The sequence below is a fragment of the Varanus komodoensis genome, unplaced genomic scaffold (genome assembly GCF_004798865.1).
Source record: "Varanus komodoensis strain SLA01 unplaced genomic scaffold, ASM479886v1 scaffold10, whole genome shotgun sequence".
Lineage (NCBI taxonomy): Eukaryota > Metazoa > Chordata > Lepidosauria > Squamata > Varanidae > Varanus > Varanus komodoensis.
In genome coordinates, this window is record NW_025335269.1 from 31,694,185 (window position 1) to 31,718,656 (window position 24,472).

Here is a 24,472-nt window from a genome sequence, read left to right on the forward strand (position 1 = left end):
CTTCCCTTTCACATCTGTATACAAAGTCATCCAGAACAATGATTGGAAGCTGCCTTATACTGAGGGTTTGGACCATCTAGCCCAGTACTGTCTACACCTTCTGTGGGGCTTTCAGGCAGGATTGTTTTCTGGGTTTGCCTGGAGATGCCAGGATCAAACCTGGAATCCTCTGCAGGTAAAGCATGTGTTCTTCTACTGAGCTACATCTCTGGGTTGGCCATGTGTGCTGAAGACAAGCTTCTCAATCTCTCGTTTTCATCTGGTTCATTCAGATGTGATGGGGGTGAGAAACAATGTGTTGCAGTGGTTAGGAGCATGAGACTGGGTTCTGGTCCCCACTTAGCCATGGAACCAAATTGGTGACTTTGAACCCGTCACTCTCAACCCAACCTACCTCACAGGGTTGTCGTTGTGGGCAAAAGATTGAGAGTAGCAGCAGAATTATGTAAGCTGCCTTGAGTTCTTGTAAGAAAAAAGGCAGGATATAAATCTAATAAATAAATTAATCGAGGGTAGTTCTGAATGAGTGTTTGAAGTCAGTTATCAACTTGGGGAACATAAACAGTTGGCAGCACAGTCAAGATATGCCAGAGATAATTATGGTGAGGGTCCCAATAGGCTATCTACTTTGGAATTACATACTGCATATAAAAATGAAAATAAGAAATGGAAAGCAATTTGAACTCATACTCCCCAAACAGAAGTTGATATTCAAGATTCAATTAACTTGTCATTAATCAGGAACTTCCATACCTCCGAGTCATGTTTAGACAGGAAGCAATAACCCACCAATGCCCATTTTTTAAATTAACATTGCAAGAGACCCAGTTCTGAGCAAAAAATATTACAAGCCTCTTATTCATGGGAACTGCATTGATGGAGAATGTAGCTGTAGGGAAAGATCATAGCTTAAATGACAAAGCATGGCCTCCAGGCAGAAGGCCCCAAGTTCAATCCTGGGTATCTCCAGATGGGTATCCTAAAATCAGAAAGAGAAGCTGTCAGTCACTGTCGACAATAATAACTATAAGAACCAGGGGTTTGACTCAGTGCAACTTGGATCCTCCGTTTTAATTCCACTTCCAAGCTGCTTGTGAATTTAGTGTGGAAGCAATCTCAAATTCCAAAAAAATTACTCTACGGCCACGCTCCAAGAGCATCCTTTATCGGATGATCGCTTGTATTGCAACTCATCAGCAGTTAAGTGGTGCTGCAGAGATTCTGGAAGTCACACACTTGGTTGCTTAACAGGCTGGCAGTCTCTCCACGACTCGCCCGTCTTCTCTGCAGTACTCCGGCCTCTGCGAGCCTTATTTGAGCTTCGCATTCCTCCCACTAAGAATTTGACCTTCTTTACTGTGGTGGCCACTTGAAACCCAAGCCCCAGCCGCTCTCGCTTTTCTGACGCTCTTCGCCCTCCAGCCACCGCAGCAGCACGAGACTGCCCCGGCCTCGCTTCCGCACTGTCTCGTGCCTCGCCCAGCCCAGACTTCCAAGGGCTGTCTGCGCGACCGAAAAGGATGGGCGAGGGACGGGCGAGGGCGAGGACGGAGGGGGGAGCAGCATCACCATGGCGACAGTGACGTTAGCTCACCCTGGATCTAATTGGAGGAAACCCCGTGGCCCCAGCTGCAGCAGCCCACGGGCCAACCGAGCTTGTGCCCGAACTCGGCCCACCTCCGCGGCAGCGCGCAGAGGCAGGATTGGCTACAAGAAACGTGAAGGCGGGGTCGGCGTTCGTATAGCGCTCGTCGATAGGCTAAATTGCTTGAGCGCGGGCCTAGTTGCAAAGAGTCTCGCTTTGTGCCAACGCCCTTTAGCAACGCTGTTTCTCTCGCTTGAGACGGGAGCGGCTTTTTCTCTTCCTCCTCCTCCTCCTTCTCCTCCCCACCTTCTTGATCCGGCCGCGGAGCGGAGCGAGCGCATTCGACCCAGCAGGCGCCCGCCGGCCCGGCCTAGCGCCTAAGTGGACCCAGGTGAGAGTGAAGGTGGCCCTGGCGAGTGGAAGGGAGCGGGCGCGTCCCTGCCTCGGGCGCCTTTCCTCCCTCTCGGGCTAATCTCTGCCGCGTCGTCCATTTTGTGGAGGCGGCGCAGAGCTGGGAGTCCCCCGCCGGGGAGGGGAGGGAATCGCTGCCGCCGCCATTTCGTACCGGTCTCCTTAGCCTCCGCGGCATTTCCTGAGGGACGGTGGGAAAGGAAAGTCGGAGCAGTGGGGAGGCTTATCGTTTCCGTTCGTACTCGCCGCGACTGCCTCTGCTTTAGTCCCTCCTCCGGGGACAAAGGCAGCTTCGTCCTGGGCGTGGAGTCGCCGCGGCTTTCCCTTAGCTCTGTGGGAGGTGCCAAGGAAAAAAGAAGGGGGCATCCGATCTCCCTTCCCTCCCTCTCGCCTTCCCTCCACCCCCGTTTTTACCGCCTTTTCCTGCCGCTCTCCGGGAAGGCGGGCGCCTTCTCGTACCTCCGCTTCGGCGAACAAAGATCCGACACCTTTTGCGCACCGTCCTGTTTCTCCCGGGCCAAGTAAGGAGTGTCGCGGTTTTGACTTCCTTTACGCGCCTTCGTCTTCCTCCTTTCTCCCTTTTCAGTCAATCTGCGAGACGCTGCACAGTCTTAATTCGCCCGAGAGAAAGAGTTACGCGCTCTTTAGGCTCCGTGCCACCGCTTGCCCATGTTCACTCTTTTCACTGGCGCGTCTCTGCCTCCCGCACTGTCAGGTAGTGGGCTATTTATCACACCCCCTTCAGTATTCTGTAACCATTCCGTAACCACGTTTGGCTTGTTTTTGCAAATATATTCTGCTTAAAAACGTTTAAGATATTCCTTAGGGAGAGTTTTTCTCTCTTTTGAGCCTTTCTAAGGTGTCCCGCTAGAGACACCTGAGACCTGTATTCTGCAATATTTCCATAGCCATGTCTAAAGGCCCAGAGTCCCATCCACAAGGCTTTCAAGAGTTGCTTGGAAATTCTTCTGTAGTTCTTCTGGAGATAAATATTTGTTCTGTTCTTGTTGTAGACTGGTTGTATTAACTTCTTCCAGACAACAGCATTTTCTCTTTTGTGAATCTCCCAACAGCTGTTTGAATTGGGGCCTTCAGTGACTGCTTTCTCAATACCTTCATTAAGCCACTTTCACTCTTGCTGCTCTAGCTTCCTATAGTCATTGAAGCTCCTCCTATGGCTCACAGCTCTTGATTCTTTAGAATGAGTGCTGGTTTTAGAATTTCTCCTTGTTGTTGCAGGTTTTGAGGTGCCTTCTTTTTCTGAGTGAAAGAACCATCTTTTTCTACCAAATCAGTTGCCTTGCTGCTTATACCACTGCTGGCCAACATGGAAAAGACCGAGATGATCCAGAAAGCCAAGCTGGCTGAACAAGCAGAGCGCTATGATGATATGGCTACCTGTATGAAGGCAGTGACAGAGCAAGGTGCTGAATTATCCAATGAAGAACGCAACCTTCTGTCCGTGGCATACAAGAATGTTGTCGGGGGGGCGACGCTCCGCTTGGCGGGTGATCTCTAGCATTGAGCAGAAAACCGATGGCAATGACAAGAAGATGCAACTTGTCAAGGACTACCGAGAGAAAGTGGAGTCTGAACTTAAGTCCATCTGCACTACTGTTCTGGTGAGTTAGCTAGGCATTTCTGGCTTATATATGGATAATCTATCATTCAGTTAAAGGCCAAGGCCTATGGGAGGAATGAATTACATTCTGTGAGAGACTGATATAAACAAATTGATGAATGAAATGTAAACCAATACAAAAGTGGATTTCCAGAAGGGATTAGGGGAGCATTTAAGAATGTTAATGTTACCATAGAAATTGAAACAACATGGGGTAAACTAAAGGGTGGGTTAAATGAAAAATATTATTTATTAATAATGCCTGATTAGTAGTAAATTCAATGAATCATGATTGTATAATACACTTGATATGTTTTAAAACTGTCTTCAATAAATTAACAGTTTGAAAAGTCTCCATAAAAATGATGCTATGCTCACAACGTGACCTTTAACTTAATTTGTTCCTTAGCATTTAGAAGGAGTTAGTTTATACTTTATTCTAAATCCAGTGAGTTGGAAAAAGTTCTTAGAATTTATTGGGGATAAACCTGTACCTCTGGAATAAACTTCTAGCTCTGCTCTTACTTGTTTCTACTTCTGTGGGTTCTGGCACTGGCATATCATCTACTGGAAGTGATGATGAACTGTCAGGATTAATAGAAGCAGAAGGTGAGTTTGAAGAAAATGAACTGCTGTTACCTGCAGTGCTCAACAGCTAATATGCTGTCTCATTTGCTTTCTTCTTAACTTTCCTTAAAAAAATCATGGTAGTGTCGACAGGATAGGGCTCAAATTCTAAACAATTTGTTGGAATGGACTATACATTTTAACTTGTTTATATGGTAGTTTACTGGAGAACTGCAGAAATAGTACTTTAACTAAAGGTGCAAGTTTCCTATGCAAGTTCAGTCAGGAAAAAGGTATATTACTCCCAGCACAGCTGGTTGAAGCATGCTGGGAGCTGTAGGCCTTTTCTGTCTAAACTTGCATTGGATTACACTTTAAACCTTAATTTTTGGTGCTCTACACCTGCAGTCTTTGGTGTGGTTGCATGTACTGTTTCCATTGAAGCTTTGTTCCATTTTCTACACACTACACTTGATCTTAGCCAAAAGGCCAAGAAGTGATTAGAACTATTAGATTAGTGTGCAGTGAAAAACAAATTATTTGGTACTTTGTTCGATATATAAGCATAAAAATGCTTTTTTGATCTTGTTAGACCTAAAACAATTACGAAGGTAAATTCAGTTTTGTACTAAATTCCCATATAGTCACAATGTAAATGTTTGTTTCTGATAGCAATTCTTTGTGCCAAATGGGGATTTGGTTTTGTTTCTAAAAAACAGTAGCATGTTACAGCACATAACAGATTGTTAGTGAAATTTATAAGAATTTCGAGCCATTTGGTAAGATATTTGGGTCTGCTCTTCTCAGTCAAAAATCCCACTAGTCATGACTAAACTCTTGGGTGTGCCTACAGTAGCTCCCTGGATCCCAGCCAGTGTCCTTAGTCACCTTTATTGCATACTAGAAGTTTCACAAATACAGATTTTTGTGGGGTGGGTGTTAGTGTGAACTTTTTGATTTTAGAGTTGGCTATCTGGAGTGGGGTAGAACTGGTGACAGTACTGGATTTTTCTAACATTTAAAGAGGCAGGTTTTGTCACAAGATCATTTCTGTAGGAATGCAGACACATCTACATTAGCATTCCCTTCAAAATCCTGTGCCACCCTAATTTATAAAATACCTAGCATTGCCACTATTTATTAAACTTTACCAATGTAGTTTTATTTTAGCTGTAAAATTGACATTTTAATCAATTACTTTTCCACAAGTATTTTAAACTATTTTATGTGAAACACTGCTTTTTGCTCTCTGAAGAATGGATTTTACTGTGTACTCAATACTCAAGCATTTGTTGCCAATTCGTATTTTAATTCTGCTGACAGGCTGATATATGGTATATGCAAAAAAAAAAAAAAAAAAAAATCAGGGAAGCGCACAGTTGGAGATATACTTTGGAAATGAAGTATAGCAATCTGACTATAATCTGCTTGTGCTTCAACATTATCTAATAGTAGATAACCATTCAGCAAACTCCTAGGCTGGTTTAGGTGCCTTCAAAAAGTTTCATATAGAATGAGACCAGTATAGGGACAGGCATGGCCTCCATTTTGAATAAGCAACCCCCACCCCTTAAGAGTTGCTGTTTTGAGTGAATCCAGCAACTGTGGCTTATGCAAAAGCTAAACAACCCTTGCTTAACCCATGGCCTGTTTAAGCATTATGTGAGAGGCGTTTGCCCTTCACATAACATGCTTGTTGGTTGCACATGACTACATATCCCAAGCAAGGGTATATATGCGTCTTTGCTGCCATAGCTTATAATCAAACCCCAGTCAGTTTTTAATTTGCTGAGAATATAGACTAAATTTGACTAAACATTGAATCTGAGGAGGCCGTTAAGCCTATATGTGTTTGCCCAGACATACAGAGAGAAGATACCAAGTTGTGGTTCACTCAGCATAGTGTAAGAAGAATGCCTTTTCTCCTGTATCAACCAGACACCCTAATTGGGGGAAAGCATAACTATTAAGTGCTGTTTTAAAGTATATTACCCAGTGATTTTCCTAGTCATGGGCCTGTTTTCAGACATACTGGGTATGTTTATGCAAGTCACATCCAGAATTCAACATTAATATGCTTTTGTCTGTGTGGCTGACAAAAGAGTAAGTAATGTTACAAGTTTACAAACAGCACAACAAACTGAAAAACCAGTCAGTTCAAATAAACAATGAAATCTACTTGTTCTTTAAAAAGAGCTTAATATTGCTGTAAAAACACTAAGTCTTAAAAGATTGGGAAAATGAATGCTTCTTCCAAGTGTCTAAATGATAGTAACAAGGATTCAATGTCCAAGGGCATTCAAAAGAAGGGAGCTGTCACCCATCTTAAACAGCTCTTTCTGTAGTTGTCACCCACTGCGCTTCAGATGGCAGGGAGCACCCAGAGAAAGCACTTGAATGATCAGCTCAGAGTGGAGGTGAATTGATGCAGGCGAAGATAGTGAAAGGATTGTGTCCTGAGCCACGCAAGGGCCTCAAAGTTGAAACCATTCCTTTCAACTGAGTTTGACAAATTTTGAGAGTCAAGGGCACTGTCAGTGCAGGCAAGACATACCTGCTCAGTTGCTATTAACAGGTTTATTCCTATGTTTCAACTATTTTCAGAGGAAGCAGTGCATTTCAGTAATCTAATCTGTCAGTTACTGAGACATGGGTAACTGGGCAAGTTAATACAGTGCCTCTTACCTGGAAAATTTGCTTCTTGCATACTTTTTCTCTTCACTTTGTTTCTGTATAAGCATTTCCCAGCAAACAGCTTATGAAATACAGCTTGGGGCCTATCTTGGCATCATTTTGATAGAAAAGTGCTCTACTCACTGCAGTGTATTGAGCACGCCCCTGGATATCTGACAGATATCTGTAAGTTACAGTACTGAGTTGTGAGTAGGCACTATGGCAGTTAGATTAGAGAAGTAGGGGTCTTTTAAAGGGTGGAGAGGGAAAGGAGGCTGCTGCTTCCTTGCATAGCTTTACAAATATACTAAGGGATACAAGCAGAATTAAGTGTTATTTGAGTGCTCACAGTGGGAGGCTTAAGCGTGTGCTTAAGTGTAAAATCAGCAGGGTTTAAAACTGTCTACTAAAGTTTCACATATGTTCACATTTTATTATCGTTGATCATAAGGCTATGGTAGTTTTGCTTGTCTTCTCAATTATTTGTGGAAATCATGGCAAAGAATGGATTTGATGTAAATCACTAGTCAGTAAGACTAGATTTAAATCATGGTTTTCTATATAATTTGCATGCATGCCTGCCTTATCCATAGGTAGAGGAATTCTATTAAAATATTCCCAAACTGGGTCTCTCTTATGGCCTGCTTCCATTACAGGTTTACTCATCCAGGGATAGAATAATACGCTAAACTTCAGGTTATACACAAAAACACCCAAAGACTTGTGGAGTATGCTGCTCAAAAGGTTTCACTATCATTTTTACGGCTTGCCTCTCCCTCCTTAGCTTCTTGTGCAGCTCTATTCCACTTCCAACAATCTTCTATTCATTGATTTTATTGAAACTTAATACTTAAAAGGTAAGCGGTTGATTCTGTGTATATAGATTTGCAAAGGAACAATGGGATTAAGGTCTTTTTTCAACTCTGTATGTTCATTTTATAACTTTTTTTTTTTTTTTGCTGAGAAGAGGAGGCATGTGATCTCTGCAGACACAAATTTACAGTTTTGAGAACTACAGAACCAAGCATCTGTGATAATATCTTTGAGATAGGAAAAAATGCCCAGTAATCTTACAGAAGCCTCTGGAAACATTTATAAAATCCAATTTAAATTTTAAGATCCTTCTTTAATTTTTTAAAATAATTATTTACCATCCTGTGGCAAAGTATGGATATCATAGTATTTAGTTGAAGGACTATTGATTCAGCTCCCATAATGGCCAAGAAAGCCAGGTGTTCCAAATCCATGCTGGAAAGCCATTTTGTATTAATGGGGAAGGGGAGAGGAATGGCTCATTTTACTGCAAAATATTAGTCTGTGCACCTGATCTTCAGGAGCAGCTTGAAGTTTTAAGGCAGGTAAGCTCTGGTGAATGAGCAAAATGTTGAGTGTGGCTCTCTCAGCTCTGGGTGGTTTCAGGACTAAATAACCTTTTGCCTGTTATTAATACTGTCGTCATGAGAGTGGTAAACCCACATCCTGAACCTCCCTGCTCCAGGCTCATATTTTAGTGTATAATTTACAGGCAAGCAAACCTGCAGTCTAGTCCTACCCAATCTTAACTGCAGACTAGTAATCAGTGACCTCAAGCTATCAAACCTTTTTCTTTCTAAAACTAAACCTGGGACATTTAAGTACCCTCACCAAGCATTTTGGCTATAATGGGGGTTTGACAAGGCTGTATACTAACTCCCATGTTATTCAGTCTCTACTTAAATGATTTGATTGGGTGTTGTCTTGCACCAGATTTCTATCCACATAGTTGGGCAGAGACCAAATGCCCCCTATTGTATGCAGTGATGCTGCTCTGTCATTATTAAAAACAGATCTTAAACATTTAATGCATGCATTCATGACATACTGCAAGATCAGTTGACCATAAATATTAATAAAACAAATATGGTCTTTCACTGGCATGCTGCATCAAAAATGTGGACAATCAATGGTCAATATATTGATCAAGTCAGACACTAATCTGGACATTAGGTTTTACCACAATCTTTCCTCAGCAGCCCATAGACAGTCTACAATATAGGCAGCTCAGATTGCAATCAAAGCCATCTCTTGCTTTATCTTTACTGGGGATCGGGGCAATCTATACCTGCTGCCATCCAGGTATTTGAATACCTGGGTATTCAAATAGGTATTTGAGGTTTTGCCTCAGCTACTGTATAGAATCCCAATTTGGATTCTAGGATTTTACCAAAATATTGAGAGTGTTCTCACAACATTTTAAAGATCTATCCTTGGAATGCTAAGATGTGTTCCTGCAGCAGGCTTACAACTTGAGACAGGTGCTTCATCACTAGAATGCCCTGCCTGGCTACATGCTTTCAGGTACTGGATTAAAAATATTACATGCTGTCACTTCTGTAGATGTTAAAATAGTTGCTCATTGAAAACATTTCTTACTGAATTGCATTTATTAGGGCTATGGCTTTTCTATGCCCACAAGCTCAAGGCAATTGACTCTTCTGGAAAAGTGAATTAGGGATATTGATTTTTCAGTATTCCATATCAAATGCCTGCAAGATAAGCTCACCTCTGCATTCTTTCTAAATATTGAATTCCTTCAAAGTGCTAGGTATTTGGAAAATCTGACCATCCAAAATACTGATGAAGTATTTTAACTGCCTTCCATCTGCAGTTTTAGATGGGCGTTGTTGTTATTATGTTCTATAAGAAAACCAAGTATGCCCCTGTAATAACAGAAATTGAAACTCTGGAGCATGTCCTTTTCATATGCAATTTTTGAGCTTATGAGATTTCTTAACCTTGCAATGAGTGATTTCCCAGGTAGGACCTTTAATTGGTATTTTAAATATTTCCTAGCTGATATGAATTTTAACAGAATTAGTGGCCAGGTTTTTTCTTTTGGCACAAAGAATGCACAAGATGATCCTTGCCTCAGTTTTATAACACATATTTTAAAGTCATCCCCATGTAATTTATCTAACTGGTTTTAATTGTTTTGAAATGTTCTTATGAGTTTTGTTCACATAATAACCATTGATTTCTGATCTGGATATAAAATGAGGCTAAGTATGGGTCATCTTAAGTCTGTTTTGAGTGCCAGGAAAAGGAGTGGGGTTAAGAGAAACTCTCCCTAATCCCCCTATCAATTGAGGGAAAGCATGCTGCTTTAAGTCGGTAGACCAAAGCATTGCTATGCTACTTCCAGGTTGATGCAGGAAAAATTGAAACTGAAGGTACCTGTACTAGCTGAAACCTGAAATCTACTGATTGTAACCTTTTGGGAAAACCATTCAGTCAAACAGTGACCTTTCATAAGAGCACTATGCCTCACACTTTTGTGTCTGAGGTAGGGAAAAAACCCCCAGCAACCCAGGAAGGTTAGGGCTTTAAAAAAATGGCAAACTAATGGCAATTATTAATACTTGGGATAAGTTGCCATTTCTCGTGCCTATTCAGGAGTCTAAGTGTTTTTGTGTTTTTTCTTTAATCCAGGGAGCACCAAGGTAGCAGGCCAGAGTTGCTTGATTACGTATTAAGGACTGCTGGAAGTAGAACAGGAAAGACCAGTGGAAGTAGCATGCCTGAACTATCTGCTGGGTGTCTTCCCACCCAGATGTGGTTTCCTAGGGCCAGATGCTTTACAGAAGCTCTTGAGTTTGTTTGCATCATGATAGATGCTGCCATTTGCAGGGTGCAGTGGAAGGCAAATATTACCCTTTGGCAAAAGGAGCTTCAGAGTAGCGAGTGGAGTTGTATGTGAACTTGGATTGACAGTGAGACTGCACATGAGAATACACTTGAGTATCCATGTTCAACATAAACCTTCCTTCTAGATCAGGGATGGAGACCCATATCTGGTTAGGGGTTCAATTCCCTGCACCAGCTGACTGACAGTAGGATGGTATTTCAGTTGAGGGGCCCTGCTTTACTCCTTCCTCCCCTTGGCTATCATTCCTAATAGGTAAGAGTTTTCACCAGCCACATAAGCTCTCAGCAGCTTTTGCTTTAGTCCAGATTTTCCTAAGTTCCACTCCAGCTAATTTCTGTCAGACAAGAAGAGTTGCTCTACACCAGTCTTCTAAGCTCAAGCTCTTCCTACTTGAAAGCAGTTTCAGGGGTATTGGCTGAAGTTCCCTTTAGTGTGACATATAGAAACCTAATATAGTTAACTGGGCTAAAATAGATGTAATTGCTAGAATTTTTACAGCTCTACTTATATTATTAATATTATATCATGTTCTCTGCTTTGTGTATTTTGTAATTAGCAAGCTTTCCTATGAATATTGATATAAAGTTATCAGCAATTGTGCTGTAGAAGGCTACATGTGGGGAGACATGAATCCAAAGGAACCAACAGTTTTGAACTAGGTTCAGAATAAATTGAGCTTCAGAAACAAATACTTATTCAGACTGCACTGAAATACAACAGGAACATATTAAAGACTCTGGAATATATGGTAGAACTATATATAATAAGTGCTGAACTTTTTTTTGGGAACTGGCTTTTGTTTATGACATTTCTGGTACTGCACCTGTAAAAATACATTTGAAAATATGTCACCTATACTTTCTGTACTCTCAGAAGCTAGAGAAGCAGCTAAATTAAGTTCCACCCAACACAGTATTATTCTTGCTCTTCCCTTGGTTACCAAACCAGAAGTAGATAAATCTGAATTATGCAGGGTTTAGCTACTATTGATACATACTTTGAATTGACTACATGCATTCTGGTTGAGAGTATGTACAGCCTTTATTAATAAGGTGTGTTGTAAAATGTTTTCTTGCTCTATGAGAAAGTCAGTTTATTTATTTGGGATATTTCTAACCCGTCCAATCACTATCCGTCTCTGGATGACTTGCAAACAAAATTCAATAAATAAAATATAAAAAGTCATAAATACCCCAAACAATAAGAATAACAACCCACAACTGAAGTAAAACATAATTAAAGTCTTTTAAACATTAAAATACTGGGTGAATAAAAAGGTCTTGACCTGGAGGTGTCAGGCAAACCTCTCTAGGGAGCACATTCCATAGCTGGGGTGTCACTGCAGAGAAAGCCCTCCTCTGGGTATTCTTTCTCCTAATCTCCTTCAAGGAGGGTTCCCAGAGCAAGGCCTCTGCTGCAGATCTTAAGGGGCGGGAGTGTTTATTTTTTATTTATTGCATACAATTATACTCCGTCCTATTGCTTTAAGTGCTCAGGACAGCTTACAAGTTATAGGAAAAAAGACGTTCCTTTAGGTATCCTGGTCCGAAGCCATTTAGTGGTTTATAGGTCATAACCAGCACCTTAAATTGGGCCCGGACTTCAGTGGGAAGCCAGTGAAGCTGATAGAGGACCATAGTTCTGTGAGAGTAACGACTGGTCCCCACAGCAATCTGGCAGCTCTATTTTGCAGCATTTGAAGTATCCTAACCATCTTCAAGTAGAGCCCCACATAGAGTGCATTACAATAGTCCAACTGGGTGGTTACCAGAGCATTAGATAGTTTTATTTCCAAGTGAGCATATTTGAAATTTGATTGCAGACATCTGTTGCTGAAGCCTTTGAGGTTAACTCAGTTTTTAAAGATTCATATTATGTTTTCTTGAACAATTAATTGGTGATAGTTAAACAGATTTGGATTTATTTTGAGGTTTTAATGAAGGTAAAGTGAGGGACTGACTTGGTCCAGAAAACAATAGACCTTGTTGCTGGCATACAGAAATGCATTTAATCGTATGAAGTTTAAAATAAAAAGGTATAATCCAATGCCTTGACATAAAACAATGTATTAAATTAAAATGGATACAGATTCCGTGGTGTGGTATCTGTATGTCATGCCAAACCTGAATGGTTTCGGCATGTACGTTCGGACTATTTTTAGAGTCCACAAGATGCATTTTGCATTTGCTTTGCTTTGTTCCTGAAGCATGTGATTCAATATTGCAAGTCGTTTGCAGTAGTAGAACAAAAATATTCCTGGCTTTAAAAATTCTGCTATGGTTTAGAAAATATAGGCAGTGCTGCTGCTGTAAGCCCTCTTAAGGCTAGTGAGCTAACAACTAGCACTTTCTAGGTTAGCTGCTATAGTTGTCCAGCTGTATTGGTTTGATTACACCACAGTTTCAGCACACAAGTGCGGGCAGGATGTTACATTATGTTTGAGGCTAGCATGAGGTTTCTTAGACACGAGGTATAAGTAGGATGTTAGAGAGTGGCAGCCACACAGTGTTGTCACCCAAAGCAAAGGTTACAGTTGAGGCTGTCTACTAGGCAGTTTCCTCCTCTTTTACATGAATGTATTTCATGTTGGTATGAAGCTGGTTGGAATGCAACAATAGAATCCTATTGAATAATTGCTCTTATTACTACAGTTTAGGAGGTGGCTAGTTCCTGTCAGATCTTTTTTTTAAGATTTAAAGTCTGGGAAACCAGACAGTATAGATGCTGGTACATATCTGCAACAGTGCCTGAGTTCTTCTAAACTGTTACCACATTTATTATAACAGTTCAGTATATAGAGATAACACTCCACTGCCATGTTTCCATTTTAATGCAAATTGCATTTTCATAAATTCTGGTGAAACATGCCTGTACTCCATGAGGTGAGCAGTGACTGATGCCTGCAGGTGACAGTTAAGGGGGAGCCCAAAATCATTAGTAAACAGCAAGGGCCATATTGTTAGCCTGTCTTCAAAAGCATGCAACTTATTTAGCTATAAACTGTATCAGTACTAAAATGATTCAGAATAAAATACCAAAACAGGACCTGCTGTTTTGCTTTGACTTTGCATATGATGTAGAACATAGGTCTAACCTTTCACAAACCCCCTGTCTGTGTTGATGCAGTCATCATATAAGCCAATACTAAGACATTCTCTTCTGCTGCTCAAGGACTTAGTCCCTGAAGTTTGCATCTTTTCACTGAGCTGGTGAAATGAAGCAAGATGATGGTAGTTTAAAATGCACTTAACAAAATTGTGTACCTTTTATGCTAAGAAAGTAAATGTTAAAGCAGTAGACTGAGCCAATGCACATTTCCACAGAAAGGTAAAGTGTTTGTACGATCTAGAATTTGTATCTTTTCTGCAAATGAATGGGCCTCAATTCATGTAAGTTATTGAGAACCAGTGGAAGCTCATGTTGGATGAATTGGAAGAGGCAAACTGAAAGTATCTTGTCTGCTGAAGAAAAAAATCTCTTTACTTTCTGGATGCATTCTTTAGTACAATGGAACAACAGTATAGTGCAGTAAATCTACTTGAGGGTGGAACTAAAGTAGCAAACAAAACTTGGAATAATGATACCTTTTTCAGACAAAGCTCAAATATTTGACATCTGTGCATCATCCAGAGAAAATAGATCTACTTCTTCAATGTTTAACCAACCATAGACATACATGGGCCTTTAGAACTCCAAATGTATTGCTTCACTTAAATTTTAAAATAAGGTTATGTATAGATAAGTCCTGCATTTTGGAAACAGAGGAAGCTGTCTCATACTGAGTCACACCATTAGTTAAATGCATCTAGGGCAGACTGGCCCTAAAACTTTTTAGGGTTTTAGGCAGAATTCTTTACACACTCTTATCTGAGGATACTTGAGATTGAATGTGGGACCTCTGCTTGCATAGTATTGAGCTATGGCCTCTCTTGCCATGATGCCTCTAGACTTTGCCATGTGGTTTGGTTCTCTTAACACAGGGATGGGGAACTTCCAGGCTGCAGAGTCTGAAGCAGGGCTCTTTCTCTTTCTTGAAAACCTGCCCCCTCATCAGGGAGAGGGAGTGGGAGAGTGACTGAGTCATGATGGGGAAAACAAAGGAAGAGCAAAGTGCTCTTCTGTCCCTGCATGCATTGTTCTAATCAAAAGCCAGTGCATGCCTGAACAGCTTCCTCAAGTGCCAGCCAAGTCTCCATGGAGAGACCGAGAAAAGCAAAATGGGTCAGATGATGGGGATTCAGGTTATCCCTACTTTGGGCATTGCATAGCATATAATTGATTCAGGGCCTTTGAACTGAAATGGTTCACCACCCATTTTAATGCACGTAATGGTTAAAAGTTGGCTGTCTAGTGGCAGAATTTATCAAACTTTAAAACCTATTTCTCACTTTGGTTATTACACTTGCACATTTGCAGTGCAAAGTCCTAAGTGGATACTGTTTCCTACTGTCCGTTCAGGAGCAAATGATTGAATTGTGAGTAAACAGAGTTGTTTCTGTGGAGATAAGATTGAGAGCAGGAGGAAGTGTATTATGTAAGACATAAGTTCTTCATAAGAAAAAAGTTGGGATAAAATCTAATAAGCTTTCATTGCTTTGGTTATTAAGCTGCTAGTGGTTATGCAAAAGCAGATGTGATTTACTGCAATTGATGATTATTACATGCTCATGCATCAGGACAGCCAGCTTCAGACATATGGGACATACTGTGTATTTACTGTGAAACACCAAAGTTCAACCACTGGAGTCAGATACAAAATGGGGGCTTGAGAAGGGTAGCACTAATTACCTGCTGAACTTGATAGCTGTGCACTGGGATGACCTATATATATAAACACAAATGTATATTTGAATCACTACTGATCAGGGAACTTAACAATTTTAATTTACATCCAAAAAATTAAGAATTTGAGATCCTTGCCGATCCATCTAAAATCAGCCTGAGATCCCAGTCTACCTTCTGTCAATTACTTTACTATTTTAGATTTTGGGCAAACATTGGTTATTGCGCAGATCAGAAATTACTAAAATACAGCTATTGATCTAGGTATGAACTGGATAACAGGCCTGTGAGGTGGTGGGGAAAGACAGAGGGACTGGAATATATCGTATGGAGATAGCAGTTCTTTAAATTTTGTATTGGGGAAAACTGGCAGATTGAGCCTTTATCTAAGGGTGATGTTTCAGCTCTACCTGTTCAAAATGTGTATTGGCAAAAATCAATTGCAAATATAATGTTAAGTTTTGATTGAAAAGCTATTAAAGATCAGTGAATAAAATTAGATTGAGATTTTTAATGTGACTATGTAAATTGCAAGATGTTAATGTTTACACCAAATGCATGGTAATAGAGCAAGATGACTACCTAATAACTATTGTCTTAGGACATTATAACCAATGAGAATCTACAGCAGGGAAAGGATCTCTTGATAGGAAAATTGCCAGATAAGCCATATAAATTGTGCTCCTGGGTGTTAGCAGGAGAGGTTGTGAATGTAACACTTGTGTTAAGCAGCATACATGATTGTAAAGTTATTGTTTCAGCATTTTATGTAAACTTTATCTAGTTCCAAAATGATTTAAAGTAGAAACAATTAAAAGATCACTGAGAATGCTTGTATTTTCAGTGATTCATGTATAATTTAAGGGAGTCAGATGAAGTGTATATGGAGCATATTTTTCTTGTGAACTATTGATGTGAATATTTCCCTGACTTAAAGGCTTTTACTCCAACTTCTGAAGTATCAGATAGTGAAAAGGTCACTTTGGCATGTGCCCTCAATACCTTGTTAGGAGTTTGGATATTTGTATACTTGAGACTGATTTCACTATTTAGTCAAAAAGGCATTTGGTTTCAATGACTTCTGTAATACATATACAACAGAGGCAATAGGAAGAAGCAGCCAGACAACCATTAAAGACTAAATGATGTCATGTTTTTATTGACTTGGCCTTTCTTTTGCTAAAGTGCCATGCTCTATCCACTTTTGCATAATATCTCAAGGATGAGTGTGTATCCATACCTAAGATATGATTGTGGGAAATACTACTTTGCTTTTACCCAAATAATAAACTAGATCCATTCATGCTGTTTTTTCTTCTGATAGGAGCTGCTGGATAAATACTTAATAGCTAATGCAACTAACCCAGAGAGCAAGGTGTTTTACCTGAAGATGAAGGGAGATTACTTTCGATACCTTGCGGAAGTTGCAAGTGGAGATGACAGAAAACGTGAGTACCATATAAAAGCTTCTGGGTTTTTTTAAGTAAAGGAAAATGCATTACCAGAATAAATTACTTTTTAAAAAAAATCCTGTGTGTAGAGATACTGTTAGTGGGTGGCTTCTCAGCTTCTTTCACTTACCAGCTTTTGTTGTTTTCTCACAGAAACAATAGAAAATTCACAGGCAGCTTATCAGGAGGCATTTGACATCAGCAAGAAAGAGATGCAACCCACACATCCAATTCGTTTGGGCTTAGCACTTAACTTTTCTGTGTTCTACTATGAGATCCTCAATAACCCAGAGCTGGCCTGCACATTGGCAAAGACAGTAAGTGGATACTGTGTGTGTTTGTGTGTGTGTATGAGAGAAGAGATAGGGAGAGCAAGCTAATTTAGTAAGAGAACGTAACTACATAATTTTATCTGCTTACCTTCTTTGATATTAAATTTAAAGAAATTGGATGGATGTGTTCACTTGTTCAGTGTACATATTCATATGTTCAGTGTACACATGTTCATATGGCATAGTTCTGCTTTTATGGTATGCCATCACTTGCTAAATGGCATCTATTAAAAAACTAAGAAAAAAACACCTTATTAACTAAGGTGTTTATTAATCACTAATGATTAATTAGTAACCTTTTTAATCACTAAGGATACAATCCTAGGCATACTTTGGAAGCAAACAGCAATAAAGCAAACTTGCATATATGTGGTTTAGGATTGGATTGAATGTCAATGCAGAATTTTCCTCGTAAGTCAGTGTGATCTTCCTGTCCAGAGGAAACATATCTACAGTATATCACAGAAGTGAGTACACCCCTCACATTTTGTAAATATTGTATCTTTTCATGTGACAACACTGAAGAAATGACACTTTGCTACAATGTAAAGTAGTGAGTATACAGCTTGTACAACAGTGTAAATTTGCTGTCCCCTCAAAATAACTCCACACACAGCCATTAATGTCTAAACCACTGACAACAAAAGTGAGTACACCCCTAAGTGAAACTGTCCAAATTGGGCCCAAAGTGTCACTATTTTGTGTGGCCACCATTATTTTCCAGCACTGCCTTAACCCTCTTGGGCATGGAGTTCACCAGAGCTTCACAGGTTGTCACTGGAGTCCTCTTCCACTCCTCCATGATGACGTCACGGAGCTGGTGGATGTTAAAGAGACCTTGCGCTCCTCCACCTTCTGTTTCAGGATGCCCCACAGATGCTCGATAGGGTTTAGGTCTGGAGACATGCTTGGCCAGTCCATCACCTTTACCCTCAGCTTCTTTGGCAAGGCAGTGGTCGTCTTGGAGGTGTGTTTGGGGTCGTTATCATGTTGGAATACTGCCCTGTGGCCCAGTCTCCAAAGGGAGGGGATCATGCTATGCTTCAATATGTCACAGTACATGTTGGCATTCAAGGTTCCCTCAATGGACTGTAGCTCCCCAGTGCCAGCAGCACTCATGCAGCCCCAGACCATGACACTCCCACCACCATGCTTGACTGTAGGCAAGACACCCTTGTCTTTGTACTCCTCACCTGGTTGTCGCCACACACGCTTGACACCATCTGAACCAAATAAGTTTATCTTGGTCTCATCAGACCACAGGACATGGTTCCAGTAATCCATGTCCTTAGTCTGCTTGTCTTCACCAAACTGTTTGCGGGCTTTCTTGTGCATCATCTTTAGAAGAGGCTTCCTTCTGGGACGACAGCCCTGCAGACCAATTTGATGCAGTGTGCGGCATACGGTCTGAGCACTGACAGGCTGAACCATCACCACTTCAACCTCTGCAGCAATGCTGGCAGCACTCATACGTCTATTTCCCATAGCCAACCTCTGGATATGATGCTGATCATGTGCACGCAATTTCTTTGGTCGACCATGGCGAGGCCTGTTCTGAGTGGAACCTGTCCTGTTAAACCACTGTATGGTCTTGGCCACCGTGCTACAGCTCAGTTTCAGGGTCTTGGCAGTCTTCTTATAGCCTAGGCCATCTTTATGTAGAGCAACAATTCTTTTTTTTAGATCCTCAGAGAGTTCTTTGCCATGAGGTGCCATGTTGAACTTCCAGTGACCAGTATGAGAGAGAGCAATAACACCAAATTTAACACACCTGCTCCCCATTCACACCTGAGACCTTGTAACACTAATTAGTCACATGACACCGGGGAGGGAAAATGGCTAATGCCCAATTTGGACAGTTTCACTTAGGGGTATACTCGCTTTTGTTGCCAGTGGTTTAGACATTAATGGCTGTGTGTGGAGTTATTTTGAGGGGACAGCAAATTTACACTGTTGTACAAGCTGTATACTCACTACTTTACATTGTAGCAAAGTGTCATTTCTTCAGTGTTGTCACATGAAAAGATATAATATTTACAAAATGTGAGGGGTGTACTCACTTCTGTGATATACTGTACATATGCTCACCAAAAGGGATGAATGTTTAATCATAGATGTCTACTCCAAAATAATGTACAATCAATAATTACCGTGGGTTTAATCTACTGCTGGCCATTTGCGGCTGGAACAGATTCCTCTCCCACCTACAGCCCGCTAAATCTGCTCTGGGGTGTTTGAGAATCCTCTTGAGCAGTTTTGGTGTGTGCATGGAGAGATCTTGTTGCCCAAGTAGAAGTCTCTGTATTTCCTCAAGTGAATTTGTAGCAGGATATGTTCATTGTAACCAAATACAAACATCTCTCATGCTTTGAAGTTTGTTACTGAATTGTCTTTATACAAACATCTGTACCTAGTAATTGACTATACTCAATCATATGTTAAAGCTATTTATCTTAAGAAAGAATCCAAACTTATGAAGGAAATTCACTTGCTTGCTTTTAGAAAATCCATTTGCCTAAAATGACCAAGAATTGTTTTTATGCCTCTTCTAGGCTTTTGATGAAGCCATTGCAGAACTTGATACACTGAATGAAGACTCCTACAAAGACAGCACTCTTATCATGCAGTTGCTTAGAGACAACCTCACAGTAAGTTGTGCATATTGACCTTCCTATGGTAACCATATTTTGACTTTCCCAACTTGAGGGGCCATGTTCAGGCGGAATATACTTCTGTGATAACTGTTAAAAATGAAGTGAGTTGGCATTGTTATAAGAATAAAACCAGACATCTCAGTTCTGATGATGTCTGCTTTCATGAATCACATGACTGTTACTATTTAGGCTTGCTTTAACATGCTGAATTAGCAGTCTCATAAAATATAGGTTAAGAGACTTGTTTAATGGAACAATAAAATGTATGGTGGAGAAGCCTGTCATCTTTACGATTACTTTCCCTCTCTGATTTACCCACTGAGGCAGAACTTTTGTTTTACTTTGGACTGCTATTGAGGGTGGAGGGATAGATGAGTTATGGATATAAACTGTGGGTGAGCTATGCTTGAATATGGCTCTTCTTCTTTCTAGTTATGGACATCAGACAGCGCAGGAGAAGAATGTGATGCTGCAGAAGGTGCAGAAAACTAAACTGCATATGGAGTGTCATACCGTTCTCAAGAAACCTTTTTACACGTCTCATTCCTTATAGCTCCACTTGGATTTCCTATAGCAAAGAGAACCCATCCATGTGTATGGAAATCAATTTATAGTCTTTTCACACTGCAGCTTTGGGAAAACTCCATTCCTTGATTTTGTGTTTGTCCTGGCCTTCCTGGTGTGCGGTTACTGCTGTAGAAAAGTATTAATACTGGCTTAATTTCATATAAACATAAGTAACTTCCAAACACTTATGTAGCGGACTAAAGTTATCTGGTATTTAAAAACAAAAATTTGAACCAGTACCTCCAAGCAACTTTTTTGTATTACAGTAAATACGTGAAAATGTAGTTAATACAACTAAAGAGTTTTCAACCCAGTACAATTCTCCACATTCCCTTTTTATTCTGCAGGGGTACTTGGTGATTTGATGTCCACATGCTACTGTGTATTCCTTTCTGTAGGATTTGGGAGTATTGGGCCAAATGGGAAGCATGGCAAAGTGGTTTCCTACATGTGTGTACAGCAGGAACTACTGAGTGTTTAAATACAGGGACTCTTTTTACTCTTCAGTTGCTGCTGTTCAACTGCTATTCCCTCCCAATAAAAATTCACTTACACTCCTGCCTTTGTAGTTCTGGTATTCACTTGATTATGTACTAGAAGCAGCATGTTACTGCCAGAATACAGGGAGTGCCTTTTTGGCAGACTAAATTGCATGTCATTTCTTAACACTGGAATGGGGGTGGGGGTGGGGGGAAGGTCACATGTCCAAGTATAAAACTTTTCCATGCAGATTTGTGCACATATATGAAGGTGTCAAGTTTGTCCAGTGATTTGTTCCGTAGATAGATGGACCACTATTGTGTGTTGCTAATCATTGATTGTAGTCCCAAAAAAGCCTTGTGAAAATGTTAATGCCCTATGTAACAAAATAACATTAAATAAAATTACATTTTATAAACCACTAAACTGTTGCTTTGTAACATTTGCATGCCGCTTCCTCTATAAATGTCTTCTATAAATAGTTTAACTGTTATAGAACAACTTTCAAACTTGTAATGTTTCCATCAAGTGTCTACTTCCCTGATACACTGCATGATGTGCTGTTGGATATGCACTGGGAAGAAGTCCTTAACATGTGGCATGTAACCTGCATACTTATTACATTGTGTTTATGCTTAATTCATTTCAGTACTACCACTACGTGAGTACTATACAAGTAAATGGAAGATTTTAAAAGCATACTTATAACCTGCTCATCTCTGGTCCATAATTCATTAGTTTGAGCAATGCTGCAGCTTCACATACTTCTAAACAATTCATTGACCATACTAGTCCAGCTAATAACTTGCAATAGCTAGAGATCTTGAGTGCATATGTATGTGTGGGTGTATGTGCCAGGTGGGCTGTAGGATAAATTGTCAATTTAGCTTTAACACACCAAGGACTAAAACAAGCACAAATTAAGCCATGAGAGAGCATTCCACTAGTAGTCATACTGTTGGGATGCTAATGTAATAATTATTATTTGATGTTGAGATGGTAGTTGAATAAGGGCCTGAGAAGAGGCTGCATGTCATCTGGGGGATAACCAGGAGAGGTGCTCCATGTGATAATGCACAAATAATCTACCTGTGCCTTGTATCTGAAATCTCTTCTCCTTACTGTCCAGCTGCTTCAGAAAGGGGAGGCACCAATTTCTTACTTCCTTTTTCGAAGAATGTAGCATGCTAAAAAACTCTGTACAGAAATATATTCCAATTTAAGGACCAAGAAGTAGAGAAGAAAGTTATGCAAGTTAAAGGCTGGGAAGTAGAGGGCAAATTTCCACAGCTACAGTAACTTATTTCAGACAGGTTGAACAAAACCCTTACAGGGAGGTGCAGTAAATAGGCCATTAGCAGTACTCTGCTCCAATGGGGCCTCATTCCCTCTATTCAGTGTCTGGGTTTTTGTTTTGTTTTTTTTCCAAACTACATTAACAGGTGTAAGTGTACTGAAAAGGAGCTGCAAAAAAGTGGGAGGAGTTCACAACTCCTTTTTCTGGAGAGGCTACAGATTTGGGAAAGTATTGCTAAAGCAGAAGGCATTGAGAACTGGCAATATGAAGCTTAACAGGCAAAGGATTACATTGCTAAAGGATTTTTCATTCTGACCTTTCCAGTCCATCTCCTTTTGCTTTTTACAAAGCACTTTTAAATTTACAGCTTGCCAGTTGGTTCCTGGCTACTGTTCACAAATTTGCCTATATGCAGTTCTGCCATGTTAATCGCTGTGCATGTTACCTACAGCCTTTGCACCCTTTGACAGCTGAAACACACATTTAACATTGACCAAGCAAAACACAGACTGACAAAATTTTAAAAAATTGCAGTCATGACTGCTCAATGTCCTGGAACAATTTTTGTTAAAATGGTAGGTGAACAGTGCTCACTTGGGCATTCGTGTCACCAGTGATGGCATGGGTGAGACAGCAAAGAGCTGCAGGATGTTTTGCTGTTTTTGCTGAGCTCACTAGCTTATTCCCATAATGCACAATAAAATTGCTAATCTGGATTATCAAGATGGCTTGTTCCCACAAAATAAGCTACTTTAAATAAAATGGTCTAGTTATTCACAATGAATCCACAAACCCAATTTCTGTCTAGCATTTATTTTAGAAGTTCCTTTCTTAGGTATCCTCTGTATATCAACACTGGGATGCCAGTTGATTGTGGAGTATTTTCAGAACAGAAATTCTTGTGACATCTATAATTGTTTAACTTGGCTTTCAATTGGGCAGCTTTGTTTTGGCATGCAGTCAATACCCATTTAAATTGGATGAAGCAAGAGCACATAGGAGATCTTAGAATCATGGGCTTCGCTCGAGAAAATAAAAGTAAAGGAGGAATGTTACCATGTGCTTTGAAATGGTTTCAACAAAGAGTATCCAATTATTCCACCTTGCTGATTTTGTTGTGTAAGCACCCCCACTCCTTGTGCAAGAGTTTTATCATTTCTAGAACAACCAAAAACAAGCATTTTCACCTACTTCAGAGCTTCCCCTGCAAAGCATTAAAATCTCCCTTGTATAAGCAGTGGGTCCCTCACATGCAATGCAATTTACAGGATCCACTGCTTGTGGGAAGGGAATTGAGGTGAAAAAATTAGTGGAGATGGATGTATCCCACTGGATTCTGGCCAAAGTTGAATATCAGTGGACTAGAACTCATATTGGAACCTATCATCTACTAGCCTAAAGACAACAGTGGAGCATGTATTGGTATCTCTAAAATTAAGGAGCCATGTATTGTAACTGACAAATGGAGGCCAATTTTGGTAGTAACTGGCAATATATACTCTACCCCTAAATTGCAAAATTTGTAAAAAAATGGAAATAACTACAAACTGAAGCACGTATACTAAGAACTATGTCAATTGTATTCAGTGAATCTCTACGTCCTAAAATGTGTGTTAAGGATTACAGCTGAAGAAAAATTATACATTAAATATATGATGTTTTGGTGTTAGTCCCTTCTAGTAGTGTGAGTTAGTGTGTGGTATGCAAGTTCTCCTAAGTGGCAAAACAAGAAATAAGTAAACCCACATTCTGCAAAAAGTGGGTGTAAAGTCATTCTTTGCCAGCAGGTGGGTGGAGCTGTTGCTTTATTTGCTGTAAATGCGTATCTGAAGCAACAGCAACCTTATGGGTTGTGAACAAGTTGAGTTTTGTTCCTTGAGGCCTGTGTTATTTAAGCCTTCACAAGGTGGCATACATATAAAATACTAACATTAAATATAAATTATAAACATACCTTAAAGTTTTGAACAAGCTTTAAAATAAGGTAATTAAAATTAAATGTCAAATATCTAATGGCAGTAAACACAATAAAACCTTATTAGTTCAAAGCCAAAGAGAACAGGTATGTTTTTACAGCCTTCTTAAAAACAGATGCTTGTCACTTTAAAGAGGAAAATCCACAGGGTAGAGGCAACCACTGAGGAAGCTCCCTTTGGTCTGCTAACCTAACTGACCTCTGTGGTGGGTCAATAAGTAGTGCTTCTCAAGATAATCTTAAATACATGGGCAGGTTCATGTGGTTTTAGCTGGTCCTTCAAATAACTTTGAACTATTACAGTTTAAATTATTCTCATTCAAATAAAAATACAGTAATTATACATATCAAGTACCTTTTCGCTTAATTAACTGTTGATAGTGAAGGCAGTT

General features: G+C 40.1%; 1 protein-coding gene and 1 long non-coding RNA gene across 2 annotated transcripts; one reads left to right on the forward strand and one right to left on the reverse strand.

The window, feature by feature from the left end:
* Window positions 1-513: 513 nt before the first annotated feature.
* LOC123017162 lies at window positions 514-2,300 on the reverse strand. The gene is made up of 2 exons (XR_006413545.1): window positions 2,151-2,300; window positions 514-979 (listed from the first exon to the last, which is right to left on the reverse strand). It is a non-coding gene; the product is annotated as an uncharacterized LOC123017162 (long non-coding RNA).
* On the forward strand, window positions 1,789-20,887 carry YWHAQ (tyrosine 3-monooxygenase/tryptophan 5-monooxygenase activation protein theta). Its single transcript, XM_044418308.1, is given in 7 exon segments — window positions 1,789-1,976; window positions 3,236-3,479; window positions 3,481-3,618; window positions 16,649-16,772; window positions 16,929-17,092; window positions 19,660-19,755; window positions 20,194-20,887. Coding segments are annotated over 6 exon segments (738 nt in total). The 5' UTR covers window positions 1,789-1,976; window positions 3,236-3,323; the 3' UTR covers window positions 20,254-20,887.
* Window positions 20,888-24,472: the final 3,585 nt, after the last annotated feature.